Source organism: Microtus oregoni, unplaced genomic scaffold (genome assembly GCF_018167655.1).
Source record: "Microtus oregoni isolate MIOR12 unplaced genomic scaffold, Mior012 000034F_ref0000314, whole genome shotgun sequence".
NCBI lineage: Eukaryota > Metazoa > Chordata > Mammalia > Rodentia > Cricetidae > Microtus > Microtus oregoni.
This window is the reverse complement of record NW_024543093.1, coordinates 20680236-20703596: the sequence shown is the minus strand read 5'-3', so window position 1 is coordinate 20703596 and position 23361 is coordinate 20680236. Positions and strand designations below refer to the sequence as shown.

Below are 23361 nucleotides of genomic sequence, written 5' to 3'. Positions count from 1 at the left end.
TGTTAACATGTAGAAGAATGAATTGTATTAAAATACAAATGCAATATCATCGCACAATAGAAATCAGGACAAATGACCAACTGTGGAGCATGTTGGTCTCTAGCACCACTGGTTCTTCTCAGTTCTTCTCACTCAGCTCCCTACCCTAAATTTCTCCAGCTCTTGTGGTTTTCCTTTTCCCTTCTCATTTTTATGTAATCCTGCCATTTTATCCATGTGATTCCTTGGCACTCTCATGGTCCCCAGTCTTACACTCCTCTCTCTTGTCATTCTCTCTTGATCTGCTTGTTCCCCTCTTTCTTGCTTCTCTTTTGCCCCTGTCTTGCTCTCTCTCGGTCCTCTTCTCTTAGTCTCTTCCACACACTCGCACCCTTTGCCTTCCTTCATGGCCTTATTCAGTCTGCTGCTCATGTTTAGTCTACTACTTTCTCTCACTGCCCTAGACTCTTTCAGATGCCCCTGGCTGTATTATCCCTTATATCTAAAAATAAAAGCTTTCCCCTCAGTCATACCTTGGAGTGCTCATGTCCTAAATATATACTAAATCATTTGATTTGGTGAATTATCCAGGTTTATAAATGAATAAGACAGTTAATAATGCCAGGGATTTTGTGTGTCTGTGTGTGTGTGTGTGTGTGTGTGTGTGTGTGTGTGTGTGTGTATGTGTTTCAAGACAGGGTTTCTCTGTGTAGCTTTGGAACCTGTCCTGAACTTTATCTTAGGCCAAGTTGGCCTCAAACTCACAAAGATCCACCTTTTTCCACCTTCCAAGCACTGGGATTAAAGGTGTGTGCTGCCACCACCACCTGGCCTTATTTTGTCATTCTATTATTTAATCTGTCAGTACTTGTTTGTAAATATTTTCTGAATCCTTGAACCTGTTGAAAATGGTAGTAAGGTTATATAAAAGAGGTTCCAGGAAAATGAACTCATGCATATACACTGACAATGCTTTAGGAAGCTCCAAAATATACCAGCCGAAACTCACTGGGACACCGCTCTGATAATTCTTCAACTCTAATCATGGTTCCTTCCCTATGTTCTGACTTAGATCTGTAAGGCACATTTTATTTGATTTTTTTTTTACACAACCATTAACTGTTTTAAACTTACTTTGCTGTTTGGCCTTTTGAACTATTGCACATCACTCAATTTAGTTCTGATATTGCAAAATATGAGAACTTGATGAAGTAGTAAGATGGTATCCTCTTAATGGAAAAAGGCATGCAACAATATGTGACTGTCTGTCATGTTCCAAGTAACTGGAGCTTGAACATCATGGTACATCCTAATGACAATTTTTGAAATAGTTACTCATTTTAAAATTTAGAAAACTTGGTCCAAACAAATTTGCTTCCTAAGCTTTGCAGAGACATCAAATTTTATAGACAAAATGCTAACTGAGTCATTTAGCTATGAGCTTTATAAGTAAACTCTGACTTCTCTGATCTAGTCTACAGAGTTGTTGGGGAGGAAGTTTGATTTTAACAGAATAAATAAATAAATAAATAAATAAATGGTGTTTCACACTGGAAAAAAAAGTAGGCACTCTAAGAAACCTAGGTGTTAATTATAAAATGAGAAAAACAAATATGTATGGGACCAAAGAGGTAAGTGAACAGCCACATAGCTGGTTGCCCCACTCTCTAGGACCTCCACAGTGGGACAAAACCCAGGGGCCCTTGCCCAACTCCCTTGGTGAAGGCGTAAGTCAAAAACAATGTCACACCAGTTTGGAATTATGATTAATAGGGTGGTATTTATTTAAAGGGGAAAAAACTTACAGATCGCTGTCCCAGACAACAGCCCTCCATGCAACCAGGAAGGGAGTCTAGTCGCCAGCGGAGCAGGAAGTGAAGAGAGAGAGGAGAGGGAAGTGGCCGCTTTTTTAAAGGGAGAGAGACCCCGCCCCAATGGGCTGGTATCTCAGCAGCTATAGGCTGGAAGAGTGGGAGGACCTCCCGCAACACCTCCCCCTTTTATTTAAATAAGAGAGTTCTAAACCTACTATGAAATTATATACAATAAGTACAAATATCCAATTCTAACTAGCTTAGGTCTTGTATAATAAATAACTTGGCCAAGTCATGAGAGAAAATAACTACATTTATATAGTCTTCAACCCCATCGAAGATCTGAGAAGGGAAATAATGTTACCTGAGTAATTAGGAAGTTCAGTAAAACCACCTCCAAAACATGCAACAAATCACAGAGACAACCTGGGCAATCACCCAAAGTCACGTTAGCAGCGTTGAAGCAACCAACTTTGGCTAAGGCCTAACATAACTGACATACCATTTTCAAAGGCAAGCAACTTTTCAAAACTATCTTACCCTGTCTTGGCAGGATATGACAGTCCTGTTTTATCCATTGATGCATGCTCTGGATCTCTGTTAGTGGTTGAGGTATGGCCATTTCTTTGCCCAAAGGCCAGTTCTGCCAAAAAGAAAGGCTCCAGGTGGAGTGTCTTTGGTGTTCAACATTCTCTCGGGAATAGAGTGGTGTTGCCAGGAGCAATTGTGTTTCACTACCACAAAACTCTGAGTTAGATTAAAGACCATTTTCTACAGCTCTTTGAAGAAGTTGAAGATTATCTATCTATACTGAGTATAATCTCTATATATCTAAAGAACCTGTTTAGTCTAATTATAAATGACAAACTTAGATGACTATTAATCTATATAATTCTCAATATCTATCTAACTTAAAGACTAAGACAATAAACGACTGTGAAACAAATGAGGACAATGACCTCCAAATATAAACAATGTACAAATATACATTGCAGTAGGTAAAAATATATCAATACACAAACATTATATAAGTATCTTAATCAGAGGTAGAAATGTACACTGCAATATGGTAAATATATACAATATATATTTATCAATACATGTCAATACATAAAAAATGTTTTAAACAGAGATAGAAACATGCATGCATACAATAGTCAATATAATTTAACTTTGTATCAATATACAAGAATCAATACCAATATATTTGTCTAAAAACAGTAACTCACAATTATAAATCTATTATCCCATCATCCCTCTTTTTTTTTCAAAATGATCCCTGAGCTTATAAAATTCCTCCCCCAACCCTCAATCGTATACTAATTATAATCAACCCCTAAATAATGTCCTAAAACCCAAGGGCAAACTTTACTGGGAGAGGGGACGTCATCCTCTAGAATTACTTCCAGCAGTCATGGGGGGGGGGGCGACGTTCTTTCTGGGGGATCCTGTGAAAGTAAAATGATGGTTAAATTTCAAGATCAATGTCTTTTAAAATTGCAAATAGTCTCTGAGTATTTTGTGCAGGTCTGGCCAAATGTTGTATAAGATGTGCACCACTTCAGCTAACCAAGTTGGAACTGTCTTGTGCAGCTGGTACTCAAAGCAGGTCTTATAGTAGCACTATCAGTATCATGACGTCATATCAACCAGGTGGAGTTGTTGTTATGGGGCCCCATATTCTTCCTGGAAACTTCAAATGTCACTTCAGGAAAAACTCATTGTTCATTGTGAAAAACTTAAACATTAATCATATAGACATATATAGACGTATATGTATATATTCACTGAAAGGCATGATAGATATATTCAATGAAAAGTATGATAGATATGAAGAAAAGCAAAGATGTTTTCTAAACTCATATTTCTTTCTGTCCCATATCATGGCTCTTGACATGAGACAGAAACTCCAGAAACTCTGGGTTTTTCTCTTACTAACAGGCTTGGAATTGGAGAGGGACTGAGCCAGAGTCCAACTTCAAAACCAGCTTTATAAATTTAGAAATATGGTTTAATATCACTTACACAACCATTCAGTTTTCTTGATATTTCCTATTGGGCAGGTATTTTTCCATCTGTCAGTATCCAAATATCCAGGGTCCCTTGAATTTTTCAAAGATGAGTGTTTTCCTGTGGAGATAAGAACAGAACCCTGCCCCCATTCTATATGTTTTTCTTACCATCTGTATGAATATCATCATTGTGGATAAGTTGTCATTTCTCCTTTCCAAGAGGTTTCTCCTCTTCAAATCAAAACTTTATCAATTTTGATGGTATCCACAATTTTTCTTCTCCTGTGGAAACAAGAGCAAAACCCCTTCCCCAACGTAGCACATCTCCTGGCTTCCATTGAGAGGTCAGCACATCTTTGAAATAAATCGGTTGATTTAGTTCAGCAGACTTTTCCATTATCCAATGTCTCTCTGCTGCTGTCGTTCCTTTCTCATTAGCGTTAAGAAAATTCAAGGTTAATAAAGCATTATGTAATCTATTTCTGGGGGTATTTTTGGTCCCTTTCTGTTTGTTCAGCATATCCTTTATAGTACGATTTGATCTTTCTATAACTGCCTGACCTGTAGGATTATTTGGTATACCTGTAATGTGTTTTATAATAATCAAAAAAGCGTTTCATTTTCTTAGATTTTCTTAGATGGAAAATTCTTTCTTTAGGCCTTTACTATTGACATGATGCTTCTTATGAAATTCTGAGGCCTGCAACACACTTCCAATGAATAACTGATCAATCTCAGCGTTGCCTTGGGCTAGAGGACCAGGCAGACCTGTATGGGACCAGATGTGTGTTATGTACATCGGACAAAGCCTGTTCCTGATTATGTCTTGTACCTTGATAAACAATGAAGTCAACTCTGTGTCATCTGGTATAAATTCAGCGGTTTCAATATGCAAGATAACTCTTTCTGCATATTGTGAATCTGTAACTATATTAAGAGGTTCTTTAAAATCCCTTAGCACCATAAGAATGGCATATAATCCTGCCTTCTGGACAGAATTATAAGGGCTTTGTCCCACCTTACTCAATTCATCTGACTTGTAACCTGCTTTCCCTGATTTATTTGCCTCAGTATAGAACGTACGGGCTCCAGTTATTGGAGCATCACATACAATTCTAGGAAGAATCCAAGAAGTTCTTTTTATGAGGTTAAGTCTACCACTTTTGGGATAGTTGCTATTAATTTCTCCCAAAAAATTAGCACAAGCTCTTTGCCACAGTTCATTGTCTTCCCATAACTTTTTTTATTTCTTCAGTAGTAAAAGGCACTATAATTTCTGCTGGGTGACGAAGTCTCAGCTTACCTTTTGTAATTAATTCAGAGACTTTTTCCACATAAGTTTTTAATTTTTTACTTGGTTTATTAGATATAAATATCCACTCTAAAATAATATCTTCCCTCTGCATTAGAATCCCTGTAGGAGAAATTCTGGAAGGCAATATGACTAGGATGCAGCTAAGATTTGGGTTCACCCTATCCACATGTGCCTCCTGTAATTTTTCCTCAATAATTGTCTGTTCCTTTTCTGCTTCAGCTGTCAGTTTTCTTGGACTATTCAAATCTTTATCACCATCTGAGGTTTTGTTTAAATGAACTATTAGATCAGGTGTTATCCCAACAGCTCGTCGTAGACTGGAAATGTCTCCTAACAATCTTTGGAAGTCATTAAGAGTCTTTAATCAGTCTCTCCTAATTTGTGCCTTTTGCGTTTTAATTTTCTCTAACCCTATTCTGTAACCTAGGTAATTAATAGAATTTCCTCTTTTGATAGCCAGTCAGCAAGGAGATTTTCTATGGCTAGGCTACCCCACAACCCATCCAGCCACCATCAAAACTACTAGCTACACCCTGCCCCAAAACCCACCTATTGTTTGCAATCTCTGTGGAACTCTGAAATACAGCTTGCTTCAATACTAAGGGGACCTAAGAGCCATCAGGGAGTTCCCTGTGACTAGGATCTCCCAAAACCAAACCCATCCAAGTTACTAATCACATCCCACCTAAGAGCTAAAAGCTTCCTATAATACTGATGGAACCAAGAGCATGCTACAAACACTGAGGGGATTAGGAGAGAGCACCAAGAGAGCAAACCAGGAGCAAAGACCAAGGGAGCAGGTGTATTAAGATCTCAGAAGCTTTCAGGGAAGTCCAAGAAAAACTCCCATATACTCAGCAAGGATTGGCCCAAGACACCAAAACACTGTAAACCTTTTTTGAAGGAAGAGATGGGTATATACCAATGCAAGAATTCCTCCAACAACCTAAAAAGCAACATGGTAGCACGAGAACCCAGCAGACACAAAACAGGAAGACTTGTTCATTCTAACCCAAAAGAAGTAGAACAAAATGACTTTAAACATAATCTTATGAAAATTATGGGGACCTTTAAAGAGGAAGTGAAAAACTCTCTTAAAGAAATGGAAGAGAAAACAAACAAAAAACGGAAGAAATTAATAAATCTCTCAAAGAACCCCCCCCCAAAAAAAACAAGAAAAAAACAATCAAAAAGTTAAAGGACACAGTTCAAGATTTGAAGACTGAAATAGAGCTAATAAAAAAAACACACACACACAAACCAAGGAAATTTTGGATATGGAGAATCTGGGTAAATGAACAGGAACTACAAAGATGAGTATAACCAACAGAATACAAGAAATCAAAGAAAAAATCGAAGGTCCTGAGAAATAGACTCATTGGTCAAAGAAAACTTTAATTCCAACAAATTCTTAACACAAAATATTCAGGAAATCTGAGACAGCATGAAAAGACCAAACCTAAGAATAATTGGGGTAGAAGAAGGGAAAGAACTCCAGCTCAAAGGCACAGAAAATATATTCAACAAAATTATAGAAGAAATCTTTCCCAACCTGAAGAACCATATCCCTATGAGGTACAAGAATCCTACAAAACATCAAATAAACTGGATCAGAAACAAATCCCCTCGCCATGTCATTATCAAAACACAAAACATACAGAATAAAGAAAGAATATTGAGAGCTGCAAAGGAAAAAAGTCAAGTAACATATAAAGGGAAACCTATCAGAATTACACCTAACTTCTCAATGGAAACCATGAAAGCCAGAAGGTCCTGGATAGATGTGCTGCAGACACAAAGAGGCCATGGATACAAGCCGAGATTACTATACCCAGCAAAGCTTTCATTCACATCACAAAAATTTCATCACTTTTCCATCGATGGAATAAACAAGATATTCCAGGACAAAAACAGATTTAAACAATACATACCCACACACCCAGTCTTACAGAAAGTACTAGAAGGAAAACCTCAACCCAAGGAAGTTAACTACACCCACAAAAACCTAGACATCTGATAACGCCCAACCAGCATAACACAAAGAAGGGAACACACACAAACTACTACCAGAAAATAGCCAGAGTTAAAAACCACTGGTCATTAATATCGCTTAATATCAATGGACTCAATTCCCCTATAAAAAGACACAGGTTAAAAGAATGGATATGAAAACAGGATCCAGCCTTCTACTGTATGCAAGAAACACACCTTAAATTCAAAGACAGGCACTACCTCAGAGTAAAGGGATGGGAAGAGGTTTTCCAATCAAATGGAACTAAGAAACAAGTGGATTTGACTGTCTAATATCTAAGAAACATGATTTCAAACTATAATCAATCAGAAAAGATGGAGAAGGACACTTTATACTCATAACAGGAACAATTCATCAAGATGAAGTCTCAGTCCTGAATATCTATGCTCCTAATAAAAGTGCACCCACATATGTAAAAGAAACATTACTAAAACATAAAATGAGAAAAACAAGAATGTTTAAAAATTAAGGAAAATTTCATATTAAAGTAATTAAAGAATTACTATATTTTAGTTTGCATAGATAAAACTAATTCTGCTCAAGATTATCAGTTAATTATTTATGACAATTGAAGATTTAGTGAAACCATCATTAATATAAACAACTATCTGGGTTTCCAAGATGGCAAGACAATTGTTTGTAATGTGTACAATTTCTGTAAAATGATAAGGAACAAAGATGAGTTTAAATATCACTATTTGATAAAAATGAGATCATCAAATAAGGACAAATTTAAGACTCAATAATTCTTTTGTCAGTGCTAAAACTAACGTAAAAAATGCTGTAGGAACAGAGGAAATGATCCTGAGCATTCATGCAACATGAGGACTTACCAATGTCAAAGAAAATGAGATTGTAAGTGCTTCTGGCTTCTAACAGTTTATTTCTTTCTACACTGATTTCAATATTACAAATCTGATTCTTTTTGAAAAGGAAACTTTAGCAAATGAAATTCTCATCTCATGTGAAATATAAAGCAGTTTAATATTTTATTTGTTTATTTTATTTTATTTTTTCAAGAAACTTCTTCTCTGTGTAGCTCAGGGTATCCTGGAGCTCACTCTGTAGACCAGGCTGGCCTCAAACTCACAGAGGTGTGCCTGCTTCTGCCTCTGGAGTACTGGGATTAAAGACATGCACCACCATCTCCTGGCTACAGTTTAACTTTTTGAAAGATTACAGAAGCAATACCATTAGGAGTACAAGCTCTAAGAAGTAGAAAGTAGAAAACAAAACTGTTCTTTTAAGGGGAAACACATTCTTATAGTATAAAAATCATGTTCCATGCATCACATACATATATACATATACATATATACTCATACATAAATGAGTGAGAACTATATGCTTCACTTTGGATATATTATAAAAACAGGAAATTCTGCTTAAAAGAAGCCAAATTTATTGAGATAATGCTACAGTAAAATACCACTTATGCATGTTGAACCACAGAAAATAAAATTTTATTGCTCAAAGAATATGTCTTTAAGAAAGCTAATATATAAAACTGGATTTTGAATCACACCAAACATATCAATGCTTCTCACAATGAAAGGTAGTGATGCTTTCAAATTAAATCAATACACTTTATTCATTTTCATTGGAAAAGTAATTGAAGCAAACATGATAATAAGTCAGGATCATGGATAGCTATCTTTTATTTTCTCTTACTTCAGAATTGTTATATTGTTATAAAAGTGTTTACTTTCAATCAATTATTTGAATATCTCAAATAAAATATATTTGGGGTAAACTTTTAAGTTATTTCAGTTTATTCTCATATCAAGTTAATCCTGATCTTATAGTTTGATAGTCATAATATTTTACTAAAATAAATCACATAAAAACTTCTCAAGATTTCAAGGTATTCGGGAAATATAGAATATTCTATTTGATCAAGAATAGAAATGTCATTCGTCATGAGATTTATACTCAGTTTTACTTCACATATTTCTGTTTTTTTTTTTTTAAGAAAGATCAGTCTTCCTCTTTGTAGAGAAAATTACTACAAGGTCAGTCCTGGCATTTCATTTGGGAGTTCTCAAGAGAAGCAGAGTGTGTGTCCGTGGTTTTTTTAAGTTATCTGTTTATCTGTGCAGTGTTAAAAGCAGAATTATAAAGAAAATACTATAGTAAAAATAGCACTTATGCATATTAAACAATGCAAATAAAATTTTATTATTTGAAAAAATATCTATCTGTAGAAAGTTAAACTGGACTTTGAAATACACTGCAGATAGCAGAACTACAGACATTAGGGTAGAAAAAACAGGAGTAAGTGCTAAGGCACAAACAGTAAGTACTGAGGTACAAAATGTGTCAGTAATTTGTTGAGTATTCCATTTGTAACACTGGGGTATGCTCCCATCCCTGGGTTACTTATCTTCCTACTGACTGTGCAGCCCCCCTTTTACAACTTCAGTGATATCTTAAAGGCATGAAGTGGATTACATCTCTCCTCTGCCTAATTGTTTTTGTTGATTTTAGGATAAAATAGAAAGCCTCACCTGCCCTTGCTTGTCTGAGCAGTTTATTCTTCCATCCTCATTTTAGCCTACTCTTCCTCTTGAACTCATTCTCTAGTCCAGAGTCTCCTGACCACCACACACTACTCTAATGCAGTTGATTATTTATTCTGCTTTACCTACCATCTAGTAGCTCCTCATCATTAGGAACTCAGTGTCCATTACAGTGGTTAGAATATAGAATATAATAGGCCATCTGCAAATATTTGTAATAAGAAGGAAAAAAAGAGTAGAAAACAACAAGAGAAATGTTTATCCTGAGGATACATGAAATATAAAAATATATGGTATTACTTGGAATTGCATGATTTAAGGAAAAAGCAACAAAGCAGTGTGTCTATCTATGAACCCAAATGATTTTGAAGGGCATGGCTTGAGAGATGATAATAGAACAAACTTCTCCAATGGTCATAGTCACTGAAATAATTCAGTTCTTTATACCTTACTCAACATTAAGGAATGTGATAAATGAAATGTGACAAGAATTATGAAACTCAGAATTAGCACCAAAGCAACCAGATGGTTGTGGACGGCAGAGCCTCCATCACTGGGTCACATGGACACAAGCCTGCTGTACTTATGGTGGACAAGCACCCACTGAACATTTCATTTTTAATGCACCACTATTACTTGTAAATAAAGTCTCCCAGAAGATAGAGAATTGCAAGTATAAGTATAAAAACATAATTGAATTTCAGTAAATTTCCCTTACATTATGATCTAGATTTTTTTATGGTAAAAAATTACTGATTTCTGCTAAATACATTTCTAACATTGAATTTGCTGTGTCAAGTAATGTCATATGTCCAGAATTATGACTGAAAAATATTGGAGAAATTAAAATGAAAATTGATTTTACAAATACCACAAAATTAGTAAATACTTGTAAAGCAAATGAAGACTGGTAAGAGGCTGGTCAGGAGGCTTCAATACTATATGCTAAATCTCCTGAAATCTTTGATTAGCAAAAAGTGTGTCTTTAAGACATTAATACACAACTCTCCATCTTCATTTAGTATTTAAATATGTCTCCAATCCTAAATATCTTTTGACATATATTTATAATTTCTCATTCATTTCTGAAGATCTAGAAGTATGTGTCATTTGTCTAAATGACTTTCAATTTCCCATTTTAATATATGGTATGAAAAGACTCAGAATGTTGCTGTCTTATTTGCTATTATAACCAATTTTCCTATCTTTATTTTTTGAGTTTTTTTTATAATCACATCAACTGAAAACCTCAGTGATCACTCTTTTGATGTATGATGTCCTTCCATATGCTGTGACTATATATCTCTCTCACTGGTTAGTGAATAAAGCTGTTTAATTCTAAGGCCAGGGAGAATAGAGCCAGGCAAGAAATTCAAAGTTACAGAGATAAAGAATGCAGAGTTAGGGAGACATCTTGTAGCCATAGAAGGAGTAACATGCTAGGGTATCACAGATAAGCCATGGCCATGTGGTGATACACAGATTAGCAGAAATAGATTAATTTAATTGTGAGAGTTAGTCAATAATATGCCTAAGACATTGGTCAAACATTTAAAATTAATATTAAGTCTCTGAATGGTTGTCTAGTAAGCTGTTGTAGGGAAAGCAGGGCAGCTAGAAACAAGTTCAGTGAGACCAGGTGAGACAGAGAAAATCTCTGTTTATACTCTTTTCTACTTAAGAATTTTTGAGCAGGCCAATGGTGGCACACACCTTTAATCCCAGCACTTGGGAGGTAGAGGCAGGCTGATCTCTATGAGTTCCAGGGCAGCCTGGTCTACCGAGTGAGTTCCAGGACAACTAATGCCATTATACACAGAAACCATGTCTCAAAACAAAACAAACAAAAAACCCACCAAAACCAAAAACAACAATAACAAAAAAGTTTTTCACAGAGTTTCTAAGCCATAAGTAATAAATTATGATTAAAAAATTGTGTGATAATGCCTAGAATAAAGCCACAGTCTCAGTCAGGGTGGATGTGAGATTTTCAGAATGGTCTTATTCTGTCGCAACCTATCCTATCAAACATTGGTCCATTCAGTGAATGTTGGTCGAGTGCTTAGTATGTGTTTAACATTTTTTTTTTCAAAATTCTGGTAGATAATGATGGGTCAAACCCAAAACTGCCTCTGCCTGCATGGAATTTAATTTTTTTTTCAAAATTCTAGTAGATAATGATGAGTGAAACCCAAAACTGCCTCTGCCTGCATAGAATTTAATATCTACTATGTGACAACTACCAAGCAGAAAATTAGGATGGGTTTAGGAGAAAAAAAATGTATAGCACTGTCCAAAAAGGAACTAAAGATAAATAGAGTTCAAGTTTTATCATATGAATTTAATTCCAGGGTTCTTATTTTCCTAATTCAGTATTGAAAACAGTGAACTATATTTTCTTTTATTTTTTTAGAAACAATGAGAAGCTTTTGAAAAATTAGAACTTAAAATTCAATGCATACTGCAGACCCTTAACATTTTCAATTCTGTTTTAAGCAGCTATACCAAAGAAGGACCAAGACTGTGGAAAATGACAAACCTACTTATCTCTTACTTCATTTCCTTTGTCTGGGTCTGAACAAAAGTTTATGTTACAATTGCTTTATTTTAAACTGGGCAGAACTACTCATAATTTCTTGAAAAGTGACAGAATCAAGAAAAGGGACAGGGACTTACAGATGAAAGACTATCATACCTGGTTCTCATAGCATTTTGCTTCTTTCTCTCCCGCAAGCACCACAGGCCCAAGTATGGTGCTTCTGCCCACACCTCTGCACGAGGCTAGCTTTGTGAATAATTTTTTTTTTATTTTTTATTTTTTTTTTGATTTTTCGAGACAGGGTTTCTCCGTAGCTTTTGGGTCCTGTCCTGGAACTAGCTCTTGTAGACCAGGCTGGCCTCGAACTCCCAGAGATCCGCCTGCCTCTGCCTCCCGAGTGCTGGGATTAAAGGCGTGCGCCACCACTGCCCGGCCTTAAGTTTTTTTTTTTAATTTATTTATTTATTAAGGATTTCTGCCTCGTCCCCGCAACCGCTTCCCATTTCCCTCCCCCTCCCCCGATCAAGTCCCCCTCCCTCATCTGCTCGAAGAGCAATCAGGGTTCCCTGACCTGTGGGAAGCCCAAGGACCACCCACCTCCATCCAGGTCTCCTAAGGTGAGCATCCAAACTGCCTAGGCTCCCACAAAGCCAGTACGTGCAGTAGGATCAAAAACCCACTGCGATTGTTCTTGAATTCTCAGTATTCCTCATTGTCCGCTATGTTCAGCTAGTCCGGATTTATCCCATGCTTTTTCAGACCTAGGCCAGAAGATGTGAGCATTGACTATGAGTGGGACTCCCCAGCTGTGCAGCTCTTCATGAGTCACCCAGAAGACTGGGGGTCCCCTCAGTGGTGCAGCAGCCTTTGAGTCACCCAGCCTTCTGTAACCCATTGATTCACCAAAAGGGACTTGAATAGACTCAGTGCCATCTCTGTCTGAAGTGATCAGATATTCATTTCCTTTGCATATAAATAAATTTATTTTTATTTAAAAAAAAAAAGACTATCATACCAAATCAATGTAAAAGACAAAAGAGAGAATTTAGAGAACACTTACTGATAGGTAGTTGGGCTGACGTTGATACGCCGAGGATGACTTCCCGATTCAAATTTGCTTGCCAATGTGACATTATTTCCAAAAAGACAATATCGTGGCATTCTCACCCCAACTACACCAGCTAGCACAGAGCCTGAATGAATGCCTATCCGCATCTGGAAATAGAAAAAAGTTGGAGACTAAATAGTTGTTTCTATTTTCCATGCAATAGACTTTTTATTAAATTGTATTTTAAGAAAATGGTTGTTTTGTGTGTGTATATATATATATATATATATATATATATATATATATATATCCATATGCATATCTAGGCCTCTAGGAAGCCAGAAGAGAATGTGAGAGCCTCTGAAACTGCAGTTAAAGGCAGTTGTTAGCCACCATATGCATTCTGGGAATAGAAACTATCCTCTGCAGGAATGGTGATCTTAAGTGTTGAGTCATCTCTCCAGTCCTGGCATGAAACTGTTTCAATGAAACATGTTACCAAATATTAAATAATTAAACCAGAGTAATCCCAAAGACTGAAACTAGTCTAGGTCATCATTGTGAGACTAATATCTAGTTTGTTACAATGTTCAATGAACGTGGATATTGTAGAATAAATAAATAAAATAGATTAATTATAAGAACAAGATATGAAGTCTTTTTAAAAATATTTAATTTATTTTTAACTTTGTGTGTGCTTATAGATGAGTACCTTCACATATATTTAAGGACCCAGAAAGGTCAGAGAGAATGTTGAATCTATGGAGCTGGAGTTAGAGGTAATTTGAGCTGCCTAATTATAAGTGCAGGGAACTATGTTCATTTGGAAGAACAGCATTCTTTCTTAACTGTTGAACTATGTCTCTAGGTCAGAATTCATAGCTAACTTGCTACATAAATATGTTTCAGGTTTAATCTGTTTCATTTGTATATACTATCTATAAGTGAAACATTTATTATTCTCTATCAAATTATTTCTACAAGAAGACTTATTATACCTCATGACATTAATTTCACTTTTAAATTAAATGTATATATATATATATATATACTTGTTTCAAGTACTGAATTTTACATGATAACAGTATGTATACCTATTTTCTTACTGTTAAATATTCAGGAATACATACAGAATAATACCTCTGGAGACTCTCAATAAGTAAGTCATGAATGTGGAAGAAATTGCCTAAGTCTTTGATATAGTAATATGGTATTACAAACAATTCAACCAACCCTTGACTAAGTCAAAGATTTATTGATTGAATGATGAGTAAATTAGTCACTGTACCTGATAAAGATTAATGTGTTCAAGACCTGAAGTAACCTTCAATATACAATTGCTACACAGTGAAACATGAAGGGACCAACACAGTTCTATCAATAGAGTATATAACCAAACAACTAAAGCTAGGAGACAAAGTAGGAGGTGAGAGAGAGGGAGGGAGAGAGAGAGAGAGAGAATGTCATTATGGAACGGATGGTTTCTGAATGTATCAACTCATGATAAGAGAGACACACTGGTCCTTGGGCTTCCCACAGGTCAGGGAACCCTGATTGCTCTTCGAGCAGATGAGGGAGGGGGACTTGATTGGGGGAGGGGGAGGGAAATGAGAAGCGGTTGCGGGGAGGAGGCAGAAATCCTGAATAAATAAATAAATTTAAAAAAATAAAATAAGCCCTGTTTAGTTGCTGAGGAATCCCATCAGGACGGGTGAGTGTGTGCTATCCAGGGGCGGACTGACCCGGAAGAGAGCACAAACCCCCTCCCCCAGCTCCTTCTGCAGGGCTGTCTTTCTTTCGCACGACCCAGCCCCCCCAGCACCCCTCCCCAACCCTGCCCTGCTGTATGCTAGGACCAGTGCTCAAGTACAGTTTCAAGCTCCTAATCTAAGGCGACCCACCCAGAGCGGTGAGTGCCTGCCTACCGGGCAGGCCTCAGGGTCCCCTGTAAGGGAGCCGGGCACCTTCAGCTCCAGCGCCAGGCTTCCTGCACGCTCCTGGATACCATCCCCCCCTTGCTCCATTCATCCTGTTGGCCCTGGATCATTGGGCTACCTGCGGCCCTGTTTAGTTGCTGAGGAATCCCATCAGGACGGGTGAGTGTTTGCTATCCAGGGGCGGACTGACCCGGAAGAGAGCACAAACCCCCTCCCCCAGCTCCTTCTGCAGGGCTGTCTTTCTTTCGCACGACCCAGTCCCCCCAGCACCCCTCCCCAACCCTGCCCTGCTGTATGCTAGGACCAGTGCTCAAGTACAGTTTCAAGCTCCTAAACTAAGGCGACCCACCCAGAGCGGTGAGTGCCTGCCTACCAGGCAGGCCTCAGGGTCCCCTGTAAGGGAGCTGGGCACTTTCAGCTCCTGTGCCAGGCTTCCTGCGCATTCCTGGATACCATCCCCCCCCCCCTTGCTCCATTCATCCTGTTGGCCCTGGATCATTGGACTACCGGCAGCCCTGTTTAGTTGCTGAGGAATCCCATTGGGACGGGAACGGTTCCTGCTTCTACACTGAAGAGATATACCCAGAGAGTCAATCACAGCAAAGGCTGGACCAAGAGACCAGGCCTCTCCTGGCTCCATTTGAAGGAAGAGATGGGAAGGCGCCAATACAAGAATTCCTCCAACAACCTGAAAGGCAACATGACACCACCAGAAACCAGGGATCCCGAAATAAGAAGAATTGTACACCCTACTCCTGAAGAAATAGAAGAAATCGATTCAAAAGTGAACTATATGAAAATAATAGAGGACCTTAAACAGGAGGTGAAAAACTGCCATAAACAATTAGAGATTACAAACAAAAAGGTAGAGGAAATGAATAAATCGCTCAAAGACACGCAAGAAAACCAAGAGAAACAAGAAAAAGCAATCAAACAGGTTAGGGAAGCGGTTCAAGACATGAAGAATGAAATGGAAGCAATGAAGAAAGCACAAACTGAGGGAAGAATGGAGATGGAAAATCTGGGTAAATGAACAGGAACGACAGAGACAAATACTAACAACAGATTACAAGAGATAGAAGAGAGAATATCAGACACTGAAGACACCATAGAGAATATAAACACACTGATCAAAGAAAACAGCAAAACCAACAAATTCTCATCACAAAACATTCAGGAAATTTGGGACACAATAAAAAGACCAAACCTAAGAATAATTGGAGTAGAAGAAGGAGAAGAAGTGCATCTCAACGGTACAGAAAATATACTTAATAAAATTATAGAAGAAAACTTTCCCAACCTGAAGAAAGAGGTATCTATGAAGGTTCAAGAAGCATACAGAACACCAAATAGGCTGGATCAAAAAAAAACATCCCCTCGCCATATAATAATCAAAACACAAAATATACAGAATAAAGAAATTAAGAGCCGCAAAGGAAAAAGGCCAAGTTACTTATAAAGGTAAACCTAGCAGACTTACACCTGACTTCTCTATGGAAACCATGAAAGCCAGAAGGTCCTGGATAGATGTACTGAAAAAACTAAGAGATCATGGATGCAAGCCCAGACTACTATATCCAGCCAAGCTTTCGTTCACTATAAATGGAGAAAACAAAATTTTCCAGGATAAAAACAAATTTAAACAATACGTAGCCACAAATCCAGCCTTACAGAAAATTATAGAAGGAAAATCACTAACCAAGGAGTCCAACAATGCCCACAATAACTCAGTCATCTAGAGACCTTTCACCAGCGAAACTCAAAGAAGGGAAACACACAAACCCTACTACTAAAAAAGTGACCGGAGTTAACAACCACTGGTCATTAATATCACTTAATGTCAATGGGCTCAACTCACCTATAAAAAGGCACAGGCTAAGGGATTGATACGAAAACAGGATCCAACATTCTGCTGTCTACAAGAAACACACCTCAACCAGAAAGACAGGCACCTACTCAGAGTAAAGGGCTGGGGAAAGGCTTATCAAGCAAATGGACCTATGAAACAATAGGTGTGGCCATACTAATTTCTAACAAAGTTGACTTCAAACGTAAATCAATCAGAAGAGATGGAGAGGGACATTTTATACTCATAACAGGAACAATTCATCAGGATGAAGTCTCAATCCTGAATATCTACGCCCCTAATATAAAAGCGCCCACGTATGTAAAAGAAACATTACTAAAACTCAAGGCAGCCATCAAACCACACACACTAATAGTAGGAGACTTCAACACTCCTCTCTCACCAATGGACAGGTCAATCAAACAAAAACGTAACAGAGAAATTAGAGAATTAATGGAGGTAATGAAGCAAATGGACTTAACAGACATCTATAGATTATTCCACCCGAAGAGGAAAGAATATACCTTCTTCTCTGCAGCTCATGGAACCTTCTCGAAAATTGACCACATACTCGGTAGCAAAGCTAACTTACACAGTTACAAAAAAATATTAGTAACCACCTGCGTCTTCTCAGATCACCATGGATTAAAGTTAGAATTCAACAACAATGCTACCCCCAGAAAGCCTACAAACTCATGGAAACTGAACAGTCAACTACTGAACCATACCTGGATTAAGGAAGAAATAAAGAAAGAAATTAAAGTCTTCCTTGAATTCAATGAAAAAAAAGAAACAACATACTCGAACTTATGGGACACTATGAAAGCAGTCCTAAGAGGAAAGTTCATAGCACTAAGTGCCCACTTAAAGAAAACAGAGAAAGCTCATATTGAAGACTTAACAGCCCACCTGAAAGCTCTAGAAAATAAAGAAGCAGACTCACCTAGGAGGAGTAGAAGATTGGAAATAATCAAACTGAGGGCTGAAAGCAACAAAATAGAAACACAGAAAACAATGCAAAGAATCAATGAAACAAAAAGCTGGTTCCTGGAGAAAATCAACAAGATTGATAAACCCCTATCCAAACTAATCAAACGGCAGAGAGTGAATACGCAAATTAATAAGATCAGAAATGAAAAGGGGGACATAACCACAGACACAGAGGAAATTCAGAGAATCATCAGATCTTATTACAAAAGCCTGTATAACACGAAACTGGAAAATGTAAAAGAAATGGACACGTTTTTTGATAAATACCAATTACCAATACTAAACCAGGACCAGGTGAACAATCTAAACAGACCTGTCAGTCGCGAATAATTAGAAGCTGTTATCAAAAACCTCCCTACCAAAAAAGCCCAGGACCAGATGGTTTCAATGCGGAATTCTACCAGAACTTCCAAGAAGAGCTAAAACCTATACTCCTTAATGTATTCCACAATATAGAAACAGAAGGGTCATTACCTAATTCCTTTTATGAAGCTACAGTTACTTTGATACCAAAACCACACAAAGACTCAACCAGGAAAGAGGATAACAGGCCAATCTCACTCATGAACATCGACGCAAAAATCCTCAACAAAATACTGGCAAACCAAATCCAAGAACACATTCGAAATATTATCCATTATGATCACGTAGGCTTCATTCCTGAGATGCAGGACTGGTTCAACATACGAAAATCTATCAATGTAATCCAGCATATAAATAAACTGAAAGAAAATAACCATATGATCATCTCATTAGATGCTGAAAAAGCATTCGACAAAATTCAACATCCATTTATGTTAAAAGTCTTGGAGAGATTAGGGATACAAGGGTCATACCTAAATATAATAAAAGCTATATACAGCAAGCCGACAGCTAACATCAAATTAAACGGAGAGAAACTCAAAGCCATCCCGCTTAACTCAGGAACACGACAAGGATGTCCGCTCTCGCCATACCTCTTCAATATTGTACTTGAAGTTCTAGCAATAGCAATAAGACAACATAATGGGATCAAGGGGATTCGAATTGGAAAGGAAGAAGTTAAACTTTCGTTATTCGCAGATGATATGATAGTGTACTTAAGCGACCCCCAAAACTCCACCAAAGAACTTTTACAGCTGATAAACAGCTTTAGTAATGTGGCAGGATACAAGATCAACTCCAAAAAATCAGTCGCCCTCTTATACACAAAGGATAGGGAAGCAGAGAGGGAAATCAGAGAAGCTTCACCATTCACGATAGCCACAAACAGCATAAAATATCTTGGGGTAAATCTAACCAAGGAAGTGAAAGATTTATTTGACAAGAACTTTAAGGCATTGAAGAAAGAAATTGAAGAGGATACCAAAAAATGGATGGATCTCCCTTGCTCTTGGATTGGGAGGATCAACATAGTAAAAATGGCAATTCTACCTAAGGCAATTTATAGATTCAATGCAATCCCCATCAAGGTCCCATCAAAATTCTTCACAGATCTTCAGAGGACAATAATCAACTTTATATGGAAAAACAAAAAACCCAGGATAGCCAAAACAATCCTATACAATAAAGGATCTTCTGGAGGCATTACCATCCCTGACTTCAAACTCTATTACAGAGCTACAGTAATGAAAACAGTGTGGTACTGGCATAAAAACAGAGAAGTCGACCAATGGAATCGTATAGAAGACCCGGATTTTAACCCACAAACCTATGATCAACTCATTTTTGATAAAGGAGCTAAAAGTATACAATGGAAGAAAGAAAGCATCTTCAACAAATGGTGCTGGCACAACTGGATGTTAACCTGTAGAAGAATGAAAATAGACCAATATCTATCACCGTGCACAAAACTCAAGTCCAAATGGATTAAAGACCTCACTATCAGTCAGAACACAGTGAACCTGATAGAAGAGAAAGTGGGAAATACCCTACAACAGATGGGCACAGGAGATCGCTTCCTATGTATAACCCCAGAAGCACAGACATTAAGGGCAACATTGAATAAATGGGACCTCCTAAAACTGAGAAGCTTCTGCAAAGCAAAGGACACTGTCACTAAGACACAAAGGCAACCTACTGACTGGGAGAAGATCTTCACCAACCCTGCAACTGACAAAGGTCTGATCTCCAAAATATATAGAGAACTCAAGAAACTAGACTTTAAAATGCTAATTAACCCAATTAAAAAATGGGGCACTGATCTGAACAGAGAATTCTCAACAGAAGAAGTTCAAATGGCCAAAAGACACTTAAGGTGATGCTCAACTTCCTTAGCAATCAGGGAAATGCAAATCAAAACAACTTTGAGATATCATCTTACACCTGTGAGAATGGCTAAAGTCAAAAACACCAACGATAACCTTTGCTGGAGAGGCTGTGGAGGAAGGGGTACCCTCATCCATTGCTGGTGGGAATGCAATCTTGTGCAACCACTATGGAAGTCAGTGTTTCGGTTTCTCAGGAAATTCGGGATCAACCTACCCCTGGACCCAGCAATACCACTCTTGGGAATATACCCAAGAGATGCCCTATCATATAACAAAAGCATTTGTTCAACTATGTTAATAGCAGTATTATTTGTAATAGCCAGAACCTGGAAACAACCTAGATGCCCTTCAATGGAAGAATGGATGAAGAAAGTATGGAATATCTACACATTAAAGTACTACGCTGCGGTAAAAAACAATGACTTCTCGAATTTTGCATGCAAATGGGTGGAAATAGAAAACGCCATCCTGAGTGAGGTATCCCAGACCCAAAAAGATGAACATGGGATGTACTCACTTATAATTGGTTTCTAGCCATAAATAAGGGTCACGGAGTCTACAATAAGTGAATCTAAAGAAGCTAAGTAAGAAGGGGCACCCAAGGAAAAACATGTAGTTATCCTCTTGGCTAAGGGAAGTAGACAAAATTGCCAGGGAGAAAATTGGGATCTTGGGGGAGTGGGATGGGGGTAAGGGGAGATGGGGAGAGAAAAGTTAGAAGGGAATGAGGTCGGGCCTTGGGAAAACAGGAGGATTGGGATAAAGGAAGGTTGGACAGGGGAGCACGGAACCACATTTCTTAGTTAAGGGAGCCACTTTAGGGTTGGCAAGAGACCTGACCCTAGAGGGGCTCCCAGGTGCCCAAGCTGAGGTCCCCAGTTAGTTCCTTGGGCAGTTGAGGATAGGGAACCTGAAATGACCCTATCCTAGAGCAATACTGACGAATACCTTGCATATCATCATAGAACCTTCATCTGGTGATGGATGGATATAGAGACAGAGACGCACACTGGAGCACTAGACTGAGCTCCCAAGGTCCCAATGAGGAGCAGAAGGAGGGAGAACATGAGCAAAGAAGTTGGGACCACGAGGGATGCACCCACCCACTGAGACAGTGGAGCTGATCTATTGAGAGCTCACCAAGACCAGCTGGACTGTGACTGAAAAAGCATGGGATAAAACCGGACTCTCTGAACATGGCGAACAATGAGGGCTGATGAGACACCAAGGACAATGGCACGGGGGTTTGATCCTACGTAATGTGATGGCTTTGTGGGAGCCTAGCCAGTTTCGATGTTCACCTTCCTAGATATGGACGGAGGTGGGAGGTCCTAGGTCTTACCACAGGGCAGAAAACCCTGACTGCTCTTTGGACTGGAGAGGGAGGGGGAAAGGAGTGGGGGGAGGGGGAGAAAGGTGGGAGGAGGGGGCGTAGGTTGGGAGGAGGGGGAGGGAAATGGGAGGGTGGGAGGAGGTGGAAACTTGTTTTTTTTGTTTTTTTGTTTTTTTTCTCCTTTTCTCAATAAAAAATAAATAAATAAATGAATAAAATAATAAAAATTTACATTTAAAATAGAATGATTCTTATGAGATTCAAGAGATCAGTTTAGATCCAACAATATTGTCACAACTATAAATAAACTCAACTAAGTATTAAAAAAAAAAAGGGAGAGAGACACACTGTCTCAGTTGTAGCTCCACGTAATACCACAGTGTTAGAGTATTTGGCCCACCAGATATGAAGTTTCTTATAAGTATATCTACTTGTTGGATGGTGTCATTGAGACTAGAAATAGGAAATAGTGGATCAAACTACTCAAGAAGAGTCCCAGAAACTACTCAAGAAGAGTCCCAGAAACTACTCAAGAAGAGTGCCAGAAAGATAGATACAGTAAACTACTATTTCAAATTATTGAAAAAAAAGGACTGTCTTTCTGGTAGAGTGATTTGCATTAATTTTGTCTCAAGGTAGGAAAGAGTAACTCCTAAAGATATAACTCCAATTTCTACCCACATCATGGAAGTCTGCTCAAATCAGTCAATAAAAATACAATAAAAATTACCTTTTATTTGTGTATCTACATCACTTCCCAAGTGCGTGGTCTATCTTGTGAAAGTAGCTCCTCTCATTTAACTAAGGATCTGATTATTATTTTGTGTTTCTTCTTCATGCTTTTGCACAATTAGGAGCTTTTTTCTTAAACTCTCAAGATTTAGGAAGATAATAGCAAAAGTCAAAGGAACTTTGCAGTTTTATAAAGAATTCCCATGCAGTTACCATTTACAGGAATTTCTCTTTCCGTAGGTCCAGAGTGCCACCTAGTACCATTTTCCTTTTACTCATTTTTATATCTTCTGCCATTTTTATGTCTCAGGACCCTAATAATGTATTTGTTTAGACTGTATATGTTAAAAAGTATCAATAGTTTGCCATTACAAGAAAAGGCTATTTTCATGGATTGTAGAGGTCTAGTTTGGATGCTGGGGATGCAGCTCAATGGTAGAGGGACAACATAACCAGCACAAGACCAGAGTTCCATCTCTAACCCTGAACAAAAGGAGGAGGAAGGAATGAGGGAGAGAGGGAGGGAAAGAAGAGGAAAGGAGAGAGGGAAAGAAGGTTTTAGGTTAAAATTTTCTCTCTTCATCAGTACTTTAAGGTATTCTGTCTAGTTTCTCTCTTGCATTGTTTCTTTAAGATTTTTTAAACCACTTTTAACACTTTTTGGAGAGGTGGTTCTGCGGGTATGTAGAGATCAGAGGACAGCTTGCTGGAGTCAGTCCTTGCTTGTTCCATTGTGAGTCCCAGAGATGGATGACACATCATCAGGCTTGGCAGCAAACACCTTTACCTGCTGAGCTGTCTTGCTTGTTTCTGAAAGCAAATCAACTGCTGTACTTAACTTATGTTCTGAACATAACATACATTTTTTCTAGATACTTTCAGTTACTATTCTTTTGAGAAGTTTAAATAATTTAGTTATTATTTCCTTTGGCATGATGATTGTTGTTTTTTATGCTTTGAGTTTATTGTGCCCTTTAATCTACCAGTATATAGTTTCATCATATTTAGAAATTTTT

At 37.9% G+C, this 23361-nt stretch overlaps 1 protein-coding gene across 2 annotated transcripts in view; it reads right to left on the bottom strand.

Moving 5' to 3' along the window:
• Positions 1-23361, bottom strand: part of Gucy1a2 (guanylate cyclase 1 soluble subunit alpha 2) — a 372788-nt gene that overhangs the window by 19154 nt on the left and 330273 nt on the right. For both annotated transcript variants that reach the window (XM_041630148.1, XM_041630149.1), the window contains exon 7: positions 13271-13425. In XM_041630148.1, the coding sequence (XP_041486082.1) occupies positions 13271-13425 (155 nt within the window). The remainder of the gene's footprint in view (positions 1-13270; positions 13426-23361) is intronic.